The sequence below is a fragment of the Sphaerodactylus townsendi genome, linkage group LG07 (genome assembly GCF_021028975.2).
Source record: "Sphaerodactylus townsendi isolate TG3544 linkage group LG07, MPM_Stown_v2.3, whole genome shotgun sequence".
Taxonomy (NCBI): Eukaryota; Metazoa; Chordata; class Lepidosauria; order Squamata; family Sphaerodactylidae; genus Sphaerodactylus; species Sphaerodactylus townsendi.
Window position 1 is genome coordinate 110,885,519 of NC_059431.1, and position 17,216 is coordinate 110,902,734.

General features: G+C 46.0%; 2 protein-coding genes across 5 annotated transcripts in view; both read left to right on the plus strand.

Moving 5' to 3' along the window:
- LOC125436749 (A-kinase anchor protein 2-like) overlaps positions 1-17,216 on the plus strand; it is a 480,182-nt gene that overhangs the window by 213,618 nt on the left and 249,348 nt on the right. The window lies entirely within an intron of this gene.
- LOC125436751 (paralemmin-2-like) overlaps positions 1-17,216 on the plus strand; it is a 161,947-nt gene that overhangs the window by 65,898 nt on the left and 78,833 nt on the right. For both annotated transcript variants that reach the window (XM_048504007.1, XM_048504009.1), the window contains exon 3: positions 6,498-6,628. In XM_048504007.1, coding sequence (XP_048359964.1) covers positions 6,498-6,628 — 131 coding nt within the window. The remainder of the gene's footprint in view (positions 1-6,497; positions 6,629-17,216) is intronic.

Below are 17,216 nucleotides of genomic sequence, written 5' to 3' on the forward strand. Positions count from 1 at the left end.
CTACACCTTTTAAAGCCCATTGTAGTAAATGATTTGAAGGCCACTTGTCATTGGTCAAGGAGATAAACTTAGTTGACCCCTTCACAAGACAAGGCATTATGATGCCCATTGAGAGATGATTGGGGGGGGGGGGATCTTAACATTGAGAACACTGTCTACATACAATACCTTTTATTAGGACCATGCTAATGATACATAACGATGTGCAAGTTTTTGAGTTCTCCAGGGCGCTTTGTCAGATTTGGTGGGACAATGAAGAAGCCTTAGGACGTTATATAGAATCCTGGTGTAGTCTTCCATGAGCTTTCAGTGTTTGTTGCAGAGCTAATGCTAGCATCCAGTGACACCCTGATTTTTTAATTGGCAGGAGGAAAATTCTTCTATTTAATGAAAAAAATTGTAGGAATCCTTCCTTTCAGGGCATTTTGCATAGGCCTGACATTTTCCTTTCTCGGTGCCTGGCCGGAGAGAAGGAAGGGACTGTGTGTAGTTCGCCTTATTCTGACATGTGCCCCTGGTTTCATAGCATCATTGCCCTGTTTCCTGTCTCAAGATCGCATTTTAATGCTTTTCCATCAGCTCTGCTCAGAGAGAGATTTCAGTGTTTACTTATGGAAGCCCTGTTATATCCTTGTAATTCAGAAACAATTGAAACGATGACTCACATTTTATTGCACTGTGAGTTTTATCAGGATATTAGAAAACATTTGTTTTTACCTTTGCTGACCAGAGTTTTTAGACATGTGGATGAATTTGAGATACCAATATCAGGATACCATTATTTCTTACACAACAACTAAATTTTGTCATGTAGCCAGTAAGGTGTGGAGATCTCTGTTTGCTGTAACCAAAGCGTAATCTTGCTGATTGTGTATTGATTGCCTTTTAGTTTTCTCTTCCTTTTTGTTATTTGCTAGTCAAATGACCATAAATAAGCAGAACTACATGGTTTTGCCCTGTTTACTCTGTAGGGGAAAACACCCATATTTTGCACTGTACCTTGGAGTAATCATATCAGCCAATCTAAGCAGGAACCCTGAGCTTCAGTCTGCCATGAGCAGAAATAGCTGTTGTTTCTTGTTGGCCATTTGGGTCATACAGTCACATTCTAAAGCCAGGAGGATCATCATTGCTAGAATCTGCTCATTGGTTCCTTGCTCTGCCAAGGGAAAATAAGAGCCAATTTAGCTTCTCGGCCTGGGTTCTGCTAGATACTTGTAAACAACAGCAGCTGGCGTGTGAAACTGGCTGGAAACCAGTCCAAAAGATGGTACTCTCCCCTAAACAAAACCCCATGGCACAAATTACGGGCAGGGGGTGATGGGAACTGTAGTCCATAACATCTGGAGAGCCAGGAGTTAGACATCTGTGCTTTACGCTGAGCTGGGGTAGCTCCAGATGTCTTTCCTTGACTGAAATACTTCTGCTGCAAAGATAGTGCAGTTTTCAACCATCTTTATGTGCCCATTATGTCCCTTCGCGCTAATGCTGTGTTGGGGAGTATCCAACAGGAACCTATGACTTTATGTGGCTATTTCCACTGTAGCAGATACATTAGCTGGAGGAAGAATCATGCTCCCTTGGTAAAACACTTTGAGTGTTTTATAGTATCTTTGCCACGGGAATGAAATCTCAAGAGAAGGCTTTAATAGTTTTCTGTAGAAAGGCAGCTACTATTTGTTTAGAGCTTCGTTGAAATGCACAAAACCTTCCTGGAGAATTCTGCTGGTCTTAACTAATTAAGGCCATTGTACAAGCTTAACCGAAGGCTACCTGCTCTGCGTTGTGGGGTCCCCGTGAGGAAGTCCCCACTTCTTGCTTCATTCAATACAAGGTGCCATTCCTCCCCCTCCACCCCGCTTCCGGATCATTTAAAGGAGCAGCAGTGGCATAGTGGTTAAGAGAATGTGCATTCTAATCTGGAGGAACCAGGTTTGATTCCCAGCTCTGCCATTTGAGCTGTGGAGGCTTATCTGGGGAATTCAGATTAGCCTGTACACTCCCACACACGCCAGCTGGGTGACCTTGGGCTAGTCACAGCTTCTCGGAGCTCTCTCAGCCCCACCTACCTCACAGGGTGTTTGTTGTGAGGGGGGAAGGGCAAGGAGATTGTAAGCCCCTTTGAGTCTCCTTCAGGAGAGAAAAGGGGATATAAATCCAAACTCTTCTTCTTCTTCTTCTTCTTTTTCTAAAGTAGCTTCGGCGTTTGCTGCCTTTTTTGAACCTTTTTAATTTTTTTAAACCCTTTTAATGTTCCATTGCTGCTATTATGTAGAAGAAGAAGAGTTTGGATTTATACCCTGCTTTTCTCAACGTTAAGGAGTCTCAAAGTGTTTTTCAAATTCCTTCCCTTCCTCTCCCCACAACAGACGTCTTGTGAGGTAGATGAGGCTGAGAGAGTTCTGAGAGAACTGTGACTGGCCCAAGGCCACCCAGCAGGCTTCTTGTGTAGGAGTAGGAAAAAAACCCTGATTCACCAGTTTGGAGTCCACCGCTCATTTAAAGGAGTGGGGAATCAAACCCGATTCTCCAGATCAGATTCCACTGCTCTTAACCACTACACCTTGCTGGTATTATTATTTTTGAGATGTGCCATCAGTCCCCTGGAAGTGCCTGCAGATGAGTGGGTGAAACTGCTTTCCATAGATCAGGGAAGGCAGCAAATACAAAGCTAACCAGACAGACACTGGGGCTGTATCGCTTTCCCTGTGCAGGAAGGGAAAACCTAGCACTTTCGTCACCTTCAGAACTACAGGACTTCTGGGATCTGTGCAGTGAGTTTGGAAGGGGGAAATAACCAGAACTCTGCGCTGAAGGGAATGTACGCCCCCTGTGGGGCAGATCAAAAGTACATAACAGGCCTAAAACTCATTTGAACCCCTTGAATATTTTTCACCTGAAGAGAAACCTGTTTACTATAAATTTTACCTTAAACAGAATCCTGTGATAACCTCAAAATGTGCAGAATCTGCAGGTCAACTTTGTACTTAGCCTCAGATAAAAATTTCAGTCTCAGCACAGGAACTTGACCTAGTGGCTCCCTACCCTGCCAGAAAGAACTACCACTGATCTTCAGAAGCAATATTTAATAGTAGTGTTTCTGTAATGTCTAAACCAGTGAAAATAATCTTGAAAAATCCCTTTAATAATGTTGTTACATCAAGCTGAGGTATAAGAACATAAGAACATAAGAACTAGCCTGCTGGATCAGACCAGAGTCCATCTAGTCCAGCACTCTGCTACTTGCAGTGGCCCACCAGGTGCCTTTGGGAGCTCACATGCAGGAGGTGAAAGCAATGGCCTTCTGCTGCTGCTGCTGCTCCTGAGCACCTGGTCTGCTAAGGCATTTGCAATCTGAGATCAAGGAGGATCAAGATTGGTAGCCATAGATCGACTTCTCCTCCATAAATCTGTCCAAGCCCTTTTTAAAGCTATCCAGGTTAGTGGCCATCACCACCTCCTGTGGCAGCATATTCCAAACACCAATCACACGTTGTATAGATTAAGTCCATTGGCTAAAAAGTTCAGAATGACAGGCCCATGACCTGTTATAACCCATGACCACTGGAGTGATATCTTGCTTGGTTACGAGAAAGGCCGTGTGCCAGATTGAGTATGTATGTTTTCCAGTGCACTTTGTTCAAATACACAGGGGACTTCATTCCTGCTGTGGGCATTTGGGTTATTCCATTCAACTGATTCATGAATGAATGAAAGCTTTCTGTTCTAATCTCTGTCTTTTTTTCCCTTCTATACTACTTCCTCCTCCCATTTCTAATGTTGATGTCAAAGTTAACTGATGCATTCTAAAATGATGCCCCAGTGGTACAAAGGACGATTTGGCAATAACTCTGTCGTTTTGAAATATGTCCATACTAAAAATATATAAAAGAGGCTGAAAGGAAAAGGTTTACTTCTTAATGAAAAATGGCATTATATTTCTCTTCCTAGGAGTAGCTGAGATGGTGTAGGAAATTAGAATAATAAAACCACCATAAAATTCAATTATGAAGCAATGGCGTAAACCAGTGGTGGCGAACCTATGGCACGCGTACCAGTGGTGGCACTCAGAGCCCTCTCTGTGGGCGTGCGTACACAGAGTTCGTCATGTAGGGGGAGCGGAAAATCACTCACACACACACACACACACACACACACACCCCTAGGCTGGCCTTGCTTCTGGGTAAACCCTCCTAGGGTCGTGATTCACCCATTCAAAGCGTTGCATGGTTGCTTCACCAAGCTTACTCCCGAGTAACACGTGCCTTGGAGCAAAACTTCGTTGAAATGCACAAAACCTTCCTGGAGAATTCTGCTGGTCTTAACTAGTTAAGGCCATTGTACAAGCTTAACCGAAGGCTACCTGCTCTGTGGTGTGGGCTCTAAACTGAAACCTGAGCATTCAGGTTAAATTGCCATGTTGGCACTTTGCGATAAATAAGTGGGTTTTGGGTTGCAATTTGGGCACTCCGTCTCGAAAAGGTTCGCCATCACTGGTGTAAACTGTTAAACAAAAGATCAAGTGTATGGCCGTGTTCTAGCAACATTCTCTCCTGATGTTTCGCCTGCATCTGTAGCTGGCATCTTCAGAGGATCATCTGAAGATGCCAGCCACAGATGCAGGCGAAATGTCAGGAGAGAATGCTGCTAGAACACGGCCATACAGCCCGGACACCACACAGCACCCAAGTGATTCCGGCCGTGAAAGCCTTCGACAATACATAGATCAAGTGTAACTTAAAAGAAGGCAACCAAGATTATAAAAGGGGTTAGAACGCTTTTCCTATGAAGAAAAAGGAGACAGGGGAAGATTTTCTCTTTCTCCCATAATTCTAGAATTTGGGTTTACCCAATGAAATTTTTTGAGGACTCAGTTCAGGACAAAAGAAGATACGTTGTTATTCAACAAGTAATTAAACTCTAGAGTCTGCTGCCATTGAAGGCTGTGAGGGCCAGAAGCACAGATGGCTTTAAAAAGAAGAGTTAAGCAGATTTACAGAGAGGGCCATCAGGGGCTATTAGTCATGTTGACTGGAAGGAACCCTCTACACACAGGGGCTTTGAATGCCGGAGCTGGGAGACAGCCGCTGGGGGAGGTGTAACAAACGGAGGTCTTTGACCTCTAATCCATGTTTGGTTGACCCTCCAGAGCAACTGGTTGGCCACTGTGTGAAGTAATGTGCCAGACAAGATGGGTCATTAATTCAGGAGGAACCTTCTTGTTTTTTTCATGTTTTGACTTCGAGGTCAAATTTTGATTGTGTGTTCCTGCAATGCAGGGGGTTGGACTTCATGGCCCTTGGGGTCCCTTCCAACTCTATGATTCTATAACTGTAAAGAATGTGCACCTTATTGGCAGTTTCATCCTACATGTGCCTGCTATATATATGTGTGTGTGTGCCCACATGTGCCTGCTATATATATATATAGCAGGCACATGTAGGATGAAACTGCCAATAACAACAATAATAAACAACAATAATAACAACTGGATTAAAAAGCATATACAATACAGGAAATAAATGTTAGGTCGAAGGAAATCTACTGGCGTTTAGTAATTTCCAGGAGAAAGTCTGCCACTATCATACAGAGAGAAGGATCAGGGTTGCCCAACAAGTAGTGTAATCTAATTAAATTGGGGAGATGGGGTAAATGTAAAGGAGTAAGATTCACGTACTTGGATCTGATTTCCTTGAATCTGAGACAGTGCAGTAATTGGTGGGCCAGAGATTCAACTGAGCCATAGTTACATGGGAACAAGGTGTGTGTGTCTGTGTGTGTGTGTGTGTGTGTGTGTGTGTGTGTGTGTGTGTGTGTGTGTGTGTGTGTGTGTATCGTGACAGTCAAAGGTGATTGATGTTTGACATTGTTTATTTATTATGTTCTGTGCTCATTTTTATCCTTGATATTGAAGACCACAGCACATGAATTAACAAGCATGTCACTTAAAAGTGTCACACAGTGAAATCGCCATGCGTCCTACCTTGTTTTTATGTTTTGGGCTCTTGCATTCAATATCTATTATTCTGTTCCTTCCTTTGCATTTAGGTCAACCTACATGCCAAGCTTCGAAATAAATTGTTTTATTGCGATACTGAATATGCAGTGCGGGTGATAAATATGTTCTGCTTCCCGGAAAAAAAAAAAAAAGATCCTGGATCTGAATTGGAATTTAATCATCGTGTCATTGATTCTGTTCATCAATCCGATTGTCTGTTTGCAGGCAAAGTGAAAATTACTTTGGGTTAACAAATCACATGTGACATTGACAGAGCAAACTATGGAAGTGACACACACACACACACACACACACACACACGGTTCAACGATGACCCAGATCCACCCTTGAGGGATTGATCCAGGGAGCGCGACGCGTGTAGTGCTGAAAGTCCTCATCAGCGATTCCGAGAGGGCTATGAAATATTTAAGAGTTGAAGTCGCTGAATGTCTCACCCAGGGAGCTTTTTTTCTCTCTCTCTCTTTCATCTTCCACGCAGTCAAAAGCGCTTCGTGAAAAATGGCTGTTGCAGGGGATTCCTGTCGGTTCACCTGCAGAAGAAGAAGCCAGGAAGAGGCAGTCAGAAGAAGATGAGCTCAAAGTGAAGAAGCTGGAAGGCAACATCCATCGGTAGGCTCAAAACCCCTTTTTTTTACATCCGTAGGCCTAACATCTGCCTTCAAAGAGCCACGTTGTGCAGTAGTGGGGAAATACACAGGGATAAAATCTGGCTTGTAATTGCAGACAAGAGCAGCAGATAGTGGGTAAACTGCCAGTAGTTCATCTACTGCTGCTAGAGCTGGGTTGGGAAATTTCCTGACGATTTGGCGGTAGACCCTTGGGAAGATGTGGTTTGTGTAGGGGAGGACCAGAGGTGGGATCCAGCAGGTTCTCGCAGGTTCCCGAGAGTAGGTTACTAATTATTTGTGTGTGCCGAGAGGGGGTTACTAATTGGTGATTTTGCCACGCGATTTTTGCCTTAGTTACGCCCCTCCTCTCAGCAGTAGCGCACAGAACTTGAAGCAGTCTAGCAAGAGGTGCACTGGCGTGCGTGGCAGGCCTGTGCCTGCGTGCATTTGTTTCCCGCCCAAGGACCGGCGCAGTGGCTGCGTCCTTGCCACAGCCCCGCCCAGGAATGCCCCTCCCCCGGAATGCCCAGCCACGCCCCCGTCGTGCCCCGCCCAGCCCCATTGGCGCTACGCCACAGTTTGAATCCCACCACCATGGGAACCTGTTACTAAAATTTTTGGATCCCACCACTGGGGAGGACCTCAATGGAGTATAATGCTATAGAGTTCACCCTCCAAAGCAGCCAAACTATCTGCAATCTGGAGATAGTCTGTAATACAGAAATCTCCACCTGGTTGATGGCAGACCTTGCTGCTGCGGCGTAGTTTGACCTAGCTGCTGCGGTGTCGTTTTTGCGTATCCTTGAAGGCTCAAGAAAAAGACATCAAAGAAATCTGCTCTGAACTTGACCAGCCAGCTTTTATTTCGTAGGATTTTTTCTCTGTGCTGATTAACTGATGTTTCTGGTGCTCTTCCTAGTCCATGTTCTGTTTCTAGGACAGAACAAAAATGGCAAGGATATCGGGGGTGGGGGGGAGTAGCTTGAGACATTTTTTCAATACTTAAAATAGCTCTAGCTAAAGAAGTGTAACACCTTTGAGTATGTGTATGGAAGGATCCTTCTAGTTCAGGGGTCTGAAACCTGTGGCTCTGGAGCCGCATGCGGCTCTTTCAGCCTTATACTGTGGCTCCACGTGGCCTGGAGATCGGAGGGTGGCGTGGGCGTGTCCCTCCAGCCCTCCAGAGCAGCGCTGGAAGGAAAGGTGAGTCGAGGGGCCGAACCAGAGGCGGCTCCATGTGTGAGGGCGCCGCTTTTCACGTCCCCTCCACTCACCTCTCCTTCCAGCGCTGCTCTGGAGGGCTGGAGGGACACACCCACGCTACCCTCCGACCCCAGGAGGTCAGAGGGTAGCATGACCGTGTCCCTCCAGAGCAGCCGCCACCGCCCCTCTGCTATCCCCGCAGCCGCCATTCCCCCTCTGCCCCATGGAGCAGACTTCCTTCTCCGCTCCATCAGGCAGAGGGGGTTTCCCTGCCCAGTGCCACTGCCTCCCGCAGCGCGAGAGGTGGCAGCACCAGACAGGCCATGGCCGCCATCCCCCCTCTGCTCCACAGAGTAGGTGCCTGCATGCTCCGTCGGGCAGAGGGGGTTTCCCTGCCCGGTACCACTGCCTCCCACAGCGTGAGAGGCAGCGGCACTGGGCAGACCGCAGACACCATGCCCCCTGTTCTCCACAGCCCAGGCGACTGTCTGCTCCATCGGGCAGAGAGGGTTTCCCTGCCTGGCGCCTCTGCCTCCCAGCGCTGGAAGGAAAGGTGAGTGGAGGGGCCAAACTGGAGTGGGCACCGTAGATCTTCGGGGCTGTGGAAAACGGGTCCAAATGGCTCTTTGGGTGGTAAAGGTTGTGAACCCCTTTTCTAGTTCCACTTCCTGCTTGGGCTTCTAGCTTTACTGTGCAATCCAAGGGGGTGCTGAAGTCGCCTTAGTTTCAGTACCCTCTTGAAGCCTGATTGAAGGTGAAGGCCAAACGCAGTTGCTGAGAGAAAAGGTTAGTTGGCAGACCTGCTAGTTTAGTGGGCTGTTATTTATTTCTGAGGGTATTTGGATATGTTGTTACTAAAAGAGTGAAAAAATGTTAGGAATGGCATTTCTTCCTGACTTTGCTAAAGACATATGCCCCTAAGGTTAGGCAGATGGCTACCAAGCAAGGTCTTCTTAGTGGTGGCCCCCTCTTCACACTGGTGATACTCAGTAAGCCAGTGAAAGGCATTTTGGTGAACGAAAAACTCCAAACTAGTCAACTTTTGTTAGTTCTGTTTTGTAGGGCAATTAGGACTGGCTCAGCTTGAGTCTGAATCTCCCACTCTGTATTTTATGGAATGGACTTCCACAGGCCATGAGGAAGGCACCCCACCCTCCAAAGCAGTGGTTCTCAACCTGGAGGTCGCGACCCCTTTGGGGGTCAAACGACCCTTTCACAGGGGTTGCCTAAGACTCTCTGCCTCAGTGTTCTCCATCTGTAAAATGGATAAATGTTAGGGTTGGAGGTCACCACAACATGAGGAACTGTATTAAAGGGTCGCAGCATTAGGAAGGTTGAGAACCACTGTTCCAAAGGTTTAAGGATGCAGCATTGCACTAGTGAGCTTTTGACAGTCTTCAAGTAGTGAAATCATTTGTCCACGATCCTTTGGCCAGATAGATGCGTAATAGTTGAAGGACTGTTTTCTGTCTTACCATTGCATTGCGGTTGTCGCTTGTGTGTATTAATATATTTGTAAACTCCTTTGAATCCTCCTGAGGGGGAGGGAACTCAAACAGTGATATGCAAATGTATTTAAATTTAATCAGGGAGTCAGTCAGCTATATGGCTGGTGGGTGGTAAACTTTAAATTCTTTAATCAGTTGAAAGCCTTGCCTTCTCTTGGTATATGCCATATATAAGGTAGGTAGGGGAGAGTACTAGAAATATCATTCCATAGATGCCAGTGATGATTTTCACAAGTGGTGCTTAAAAACGTCTTCTGCAATAGATGGTCTGTAAATGCCAGTAATAAAGGAACAAAGGGCAGCGGAGAGTCTTTTTGTATTACAATCAAATTACGGGAGAAAGGAATTGCACAGCTAATGCAACCCTGCCTCACTTACAAAAAAAAATGATCCACATGTGCATTTTCCTTTTAAGAATTTATCTGTCTTGAGTCTCTCATTTTACTCTGTCCATATTATTCCACCCTATTTGTTCCCTTGCTTGTGTGTTATTTTGTCAAGCGAAGAAACGGCTTTCGGAGCCCATATTGAGATCAAGGGGCTTTACATATTGTCAACACGAAATTAAGATTTTATAAGGGTACATCTAAAAAGTAATGTGAGAATGAGATAGATAAATGTTTGGAATCAAATGTGTCTTCCAATTGGTGAGCCAAAATCACCAGCCACTCATTGACACTTGGCATCAAACCCAGGAGTTATAACACATAATGTGTTCGGAGTCATTAAAACAATGTCTGCATTTTCCTGCAACTAATGGACTGGAGAGTTTGTTCTTGGCAGCGTAATGGCTGCAGCTTCTCTCTTTTAATGTAATCAGTAAATAAGAGTAGGCCGGGATATCTGCTTGTCAATATTCTATGTGTTGTCATTAATGCCTTGAATTTTCTTTTTTGTGGCGTAGGAAGTTCTAATCTGGAGGAACCGGGTTTGATTCCCAGCTCTGCCGCCTGAGCTGTGGAGGCTTATCTGGGGAATTCAGATTAGCCTGTACACTCCCACACACGCCAGCTGGGTGACCTTGGGCTAGTCACAGCTTCTCGGAGCTCTCTCAGCCCCACCTACCTCACAGGGTGTTTGTTGTGAGGGGGGAAGGGCAAGGAGAGTGTAAGCCCCTTTGAGTCTCCTGCAGGAGAGAAAGGGGGGATATAAATCCAAATTCTTCTTCTTCTCTTCTAATTAGATCCCTTTCTTCTACTGAAGCAGTGTTTACCATCGATACCTGAGGCACACCTTCTTTTGAATTAAAAATGGGGAAACTGCTTTGTACTTTCAGTCAAAAACTGAATTAGGAATTGAATTGAGCCTGTTTAAACCTTATGGGCTACACGGATTGGGTCTGGGTTCCCAACACTGTATCCAATCAGACACGAGTTGCAGGTGGCCCTTAATTCCCATTCGTAGATTTTGATCGCTGCTGCACGACGTGTGAGAAAGGTGCTTCAGCTTTCCCACGCATCATTTTCCTGACTTGAAATGGGCAGGGGAAGGGGAGCACATTGGGCTGGTTCAAGAAATCCATCACAATACACATGGGTTTCACCAGAGGACCAAATAGGAATATTTCACATTGGAGAAGACAGTATGACAGGAGGGCAAACAGAGCTGCACAAGCCTGTGTCGCCTCTTATGGCCGTTCAGCCTTTATTTCAGATCAGAACCTTGGGATAGGGGAGAAAGGCTTGGACCCTGCTATTTCAGCTCAATACAGCGGCAGAGGAATGCGGCTTTAAACTCTTGCATCATGGTGCTGATCAGAAATCTGTTTAGAAGAGAAGAAGAGTTTGGATTTATATCCCCCCTTTCTCTCCTGCAGGAGACTCAAAGGGGCTTACAATCTCCTTGCCCTTCCCCCCTCACAACAAACACCCTGTGAGGTAGGTGGGGCTGAGAGAGCTCCGAGAAGCTGTGACTAGCCCAAGGTCACCCAGCTGGTGTGTGTGGGAGTGAATTCCCAGATAAGCCTCCAGAGCTCAGGCGGCAGAGCGGGGAATCAAACCCGGTTCCTCCAGCTTAGAATGCACCTGCTCTTAACCTACTACGCCACTGCTGCTCCCACTGCTGTTTGGACCTTAGACTGCACTTAGACAGAACATTTAATCACAGTTCAGGAAAAACAGGATTACACCCCAACAGGATTGTTGCCAGGTCTGTTTGCCCTCCACCCTCGCCATGCATGGAAAATCACATAAAATTAAAGCCATTTACCCATGTCATATGAATGCAAACATGCGGTGTGATGCAGCGACAAAAAAAGCTAATGCAGTCTTGGGGATACATCAGTGAGTTATAACATCCAAATGGCAGGGTATCAGGATCCAGCTGTACACCGCATTGGTCAGGCTGCATTTGGAATATGTGTACAGATCTAGAGGCCTCACTCCCAAAAAGATGTGGACAAAATGGAGCGGGTTGCAGACGAGAGCCATGAGGAACGTTAGAGGCTTGGGGATCAAATTTTTCTAGGAAGGCTGAGGGACCTGGGAATGTTTTGTCTGGAAAAGAGGATGTTGAATCAGGGGAGGGGAACATCATTGCTTCCTTTCCTTTCTTCGAGGAGGGCAAGGAGCTGTTCCTGTTTGTAGCAAAGGATAGGACTTGCAATAATGTGTATAAATTGAAGCCAGAAAGGTGCTGACTGGAATCTGGGGGAAGAGGGGAATTTACGGTTAGTATTCTTCAGCAGTGGAATTGGCTGCCCAGGCAGGTGGTGAACTCCCCTTCTCTGACAGTCTTCAAGGAGTGACTGGACAAATATTTATCAGGCATGCAGTAAACCACTGGTGGCGAACCTATGGCATGCGTGCCAGAGATGGCACTGAGAGCCCTCTTTGTGGGCACGCACACTGTCGTCTCAGTTTGGCCACTTGGCAGTGGTATAGTGCCAAGGGGATGAGGGGCGTGCGATGCACTGGGCACGCGCTCCTGCGGGGCATGGCAAGGGCATTCCAGGGGTGTGACTGGGGTGTTTTGGAGCATTCCAGGGACGTTCCAGGGCAGGGTGGGGGCAGACGGGGGCGTGGCAGGAGTGCAGGGGGCACGCGTGCCATTGGACAGAGTTCCTCCTTGCTCCGCCCCTGGCACTCGGTCTCTAAAAGGTTTGCCATCACTGCAGTAGACGGATCCTTCACTGAGCAGGTGATTGGACAAGATGGCCTATATGGCCCTTTCCAATTCTATGGCCGATTATGCATCCTCTTTTCTTTGACCTGGATTAAACTGGAGTTAGCTTCCCCTTCTCTAACTGGGATTCCAAGCCCAGGTTAAACTCCTGTTAATCAAATGCGAATACATCTGTACATCATGGGGAACCAAAGTTTGTCTTCGACTCCATACAAAAATGGATGTGGGGGGGAGAGCCAAGCACAGGCAGAACAGCCAGTCGAATTGGTACACATCTCTCCTTATCTTTAGTTAAAAGGGATGTCTCGATGCAAATTAGTCAGAAAGGCTGTGAGGTCACTTTTTGACAGAGAGAGGCATTAAAATACAAAACCCAGATAAACAAGGTATTTATGGAACACCTTGCATACGTTGTGGAGTCTCATCAGAGAAATGTAATAAGGATGCATGTAATTATCCACTGGAATTAACTGGGTTCAGAGGTGTCTAATGTTTTACTCAGAATGGAGTATTTACAGAAATCTATCCAAACACAATTTGGTTGACTTCAGAATGTAAAATATGATTGTGTTAAACAATTCTGCTTCTGGCAGAAGTGGGATTACCGTAAGGTCAACTTTGAATCATTTAAACTTTAATCTATGATTGGAAGACTGACTCCACACCCACAAGGGCAGGCTCTTATCAGGAGAAGAGAAAACCCTTTGGCAGTCCAATAAAGCCTCCAATTAAGTTTCTCCCTTTAACTGAGATAAATATAATTTCAGACAGTCGCTGTGAGCAGTGTTTTATGTCTATCCTATTTCCCACCTTTCTGCTTTGCTGTTTTATGAACTAAATACGTTTCCTTTAAGAGACACCACACAAATTAACATTTAAGGCATAGTTATACTAAACAAGTTATTTAATTCTTAAACCCATTTTTATGATTTTAAGGGCCTGATCCAGATGCAGAGGGGCGAATTGGCAGAGGGTTGCACCGGTATGTTTGTCCACCCCACTGGCACAAGGGGCACTTACGCGGGCAAGAAGAGCAAAGATGCCAGCATGCCAGCACTGCACAGCTCTGCAGTGACCACACCCGAAAGTAGCTGCTACCCAGAAGCTGTACCAGCACCCAAGCATATGCTGGCACAGCAGCAGGCAGGCCTGGGTGAGGGGGCGTGTTCCCGGAGGAGAGCCACTTTAGTAAGCTTCCACCAGCCTTCCATCTCAGGAGTACCCTTCTCCCCAGCTGCAGGCTTACGCCACTAAAAAGTGTGTGGGGGGGATAAATTTCTATCCTTTTTGCACCACCTGAGGACCCTTTGGAAATGACGTGACACCACCTTCACCACACTGTCCCCGGCTGCTGCAGAGCTTCCCCACCCCCCACCCCCCATATGGATTGGGCTGTAAGACTTTAGAATAAGCCTAATATTAGATTGCCAATTCCTGATTTTAAAAAGTACACAAGCATATTTGTGCCTTTAGTTTGCATTAATGTTTTGGGATCTGATCTGGGTTGGCTTTTCCATTGCTCTGCTGTGGGGAAGATTACGTTTCTACTAAACGATTCCGCCTCCGAGATTTTGACTTTTGTAGCTAGGTTCCTTATAGAAACTTTGGAATGATTACCTGCGATGGTTCTCGTGTATGGGATACTTGTTTGGACAATGTTGGCTGTTCTATGGATTCTATGCCTAATAAAGGTTTATATATATATATAGGTTTATATATAACTGACTGGAATTTGGGGGAAGAGGGGAATTTACAGTAAGTATTCTTCAGCAGTGGAATTGGCTGCCCAGGAAGGTGGTGAACTCCCCTTCTCTGACAGTCTTCAAGGAGTGACTGGACAAATATTTATCAGGCATGCAGTAGACCTCAATTGTAATTGCGTGAACTTCTGGCTTTATGCCAAGAGATGGCACCTCAGAGCCCTCTTTGCGAACGCATACTTTAATATTGGTTGGCCACTTGAAAGCAATGAGTATAGTGCCAAAGGGGATTGAAGTGATGCGATGCTTCTTACGCGCTCCTTCGGGGCATGGCAAGGGCATTTCAGGGGTGTGACTGGGGTGTAGGGCGTTCTAGGGACTTTCTAGGGTAGGGGGGGCAGATACACACACACACACACACACACACTGCTTTTTTCCCAGTTCTTTTGAGATGGCTTTTACCCAAATCTTTTTTTTTCCGGAAGCCAATTTTGAGTCAATTTTTTCCTGGTTTGTAATGTTTCTGCTGGTTTTCTTTATCCCTCTGGTTCCCACTCACTTCTAGTCCACTTTTCAATTCCTGGACTGTCATAGTTGTCAAATCACTTCCTCTCCCCCTGCCCTGAGGACAAGTGGTGTCTTTTTTGTTTTTTAATGCAATTCTTATATTGATATACTGTTGTAATGATAAGCATAGCAGGTTCTCTGAATTCCCAGCTTTTATTTTTCTTTAAGTCTCTAGCCCACTCCCTCACAGGCGTAAGGTGTGTATTCCTTATATCTCTGCAATGGACGAATCAAAAGATTTACTTTTTTTTAAGTGAAAGCTGGGCAGTCAGAGAGCAACATGTACATCCTTCGTTATTAGGGGAAATATTTCTATGGGGGATTTTTTTTTTATTTTTAAGAGAATGCCTCTATAAATTAAAGGCATCTTGAAGCCTGCGTTTGTTGGTGAGCTTTTAAAAATTGACCAACTAACTCCATGCTTCTCTACACAATGGCCCCTTTGGCGCATGCAGAATAATGCACTTTCAATCCACTTTCAATGCACTTTGCAGCTGGATTTTGCTGTGCAGAATAGCAAAATCCACTTGCAAACAATTGTGCGGAAGGGGCCAATGTACCTGTAGGTTCACAGGCAACCTGTATTCGGCAAACCCTCTCCTTTTGACAGACAAGTCACGTGGCAAAATCTGAAGGTAATACCTGGCCGTAAGTGGCAGGCTACATTGGGCAGGGCAGCCACCATTTGTGGAGGCGTGGCATAACAATATATCTTCAAACATAAGGGCTGCAGCCAGTGGTGGGATCCAAAAATTTTAGTAACAGGTTCCCATGGTGGTGGGATTCAAACAGTGGCGTAGCGCCAATGGGGCTGGGCTGGGCACAACGGGGCGTGGCCAGGCATTCCATGGGAGGGACTGTTGCAAGGACGCAGCCGCTGCACCGGTCCTTGGGTGGGAAATGAATGCACGCAGGCGCAGGCTGCCACGCACGCTGGTGCACCTCCTGCTAGACTGCTTCAAGTTCTGCGTGCTACTGCTGAGGAGCAGAGGAGGGGTGTAATTAAGGCAAAAATCACGTGGCAAAATCACCAATTAGTAACCCCTTCTCGGCACACACAAATAATTAGTAACCTACTCTCGGGAACCTGTGAGAACCTGCTGGATCCCACCTCTGGCTGCAGCTGATATTTCTCATGAGCATAGCCTTGAGTGACCCTCAGTGAAAAAGGCATCAGGTGTCATTTTGACTGGAGTAGGGTTTCACTGAAACAATGGAGTTCCCCTCCACAACACCACTCAGGGAGTTCATGGTTACGCTGCCAAATCCTGGGATTTTTGCTGATTGCAGGCTCCTGCTGAAAGTGTAATGGGTAAACAAGGGTGTAAGTCCTGCCATTGAATGAATGAATGAATGAATGAATGAATGAATGAATGAATGAATGAATGAATGAATGAATGAATGAATGAGGAGTCCCTTTTATGGTACTTTGCTCAGGCAGACAGGGCCTCATGCTGTGAAAAGCAGTGGAGAGTCATTTTATGAACATGCATTGTGCAAAAAAAGACAATTGAGATGGAGTGGAGGGAAACCATCTCAATACAACAATCTTCATTCGTACTCAGGCACGGGAAATCCACACATTGGGGTGCTGTGTGGTTTCCGGGCTGTATGGCCATGTTCTAGCAGCATTCTCTCCTGACGTTTCACCTGCATCTGTGGCTGGCATCTTCAGAGGATCGTCTGAAGATGCCAGCCACAGATGCAGGCGAAACGTCAGGAGAGAATGCTGCTAGAACATGGCCATACAGCCCGGAAACCACGCAGCACCCCAGTGATTCCGGCCGTGAAAGCCTTCGACAATACAAATCCACACATTCTTTGCGATCTCATTGGTGGATTCCGCACAGCATAAATATAATGTTTTTATGACATTATAAAAAGATCCAGTTGGGGATTTTGTGTTCCCACAGCACGGGAGACAACACAGATTTTTTTTCCCCCACCTGTTGCACAGAGCTCTTGTCAGTTTCACAGTGGAGACCATCATCTTATGTCCTGCAGCCGAATCTCCGTGGAAATTCCCCATGGAGATTTCCTCTGCTTGCAGCTCATCCATTTGCTTTTTCACTGTAAAAATTGTAGATGGATAAAGTTTGTTTAGCCTAGCGATCCCATGCACGTATAATTTTTTCCCCTTTTTTGTTCTGAGGGCCTGGCTGCAAAGCTATGGCAACACAAATATTGTGCATATTGCGGCTTCTCTAGTCATGTTTCCTTAGCTTTGCAGACATCCCTCTCACGAGTGGCAGAAACGCAAGTGAGAGGTTTGAGCTGGAGAAATAAAGTGCTGGCGTTAGCACTCAGGCAGGAATTGTCCCCACCGCGAGTTGAAGGGAAAGATCACCAGTTGAAAAACCTGGGTTGAGAGAAATAAAACCCAGGTTGAGGGGAATAGAACAGGGTCTTTTTGAGCAATGCTAAGTAGGACTGTTCAGAAGCTAACCTATTTAAGGAGCAGCGGTGGCGTAGGAGGTTAAGAGCAGGT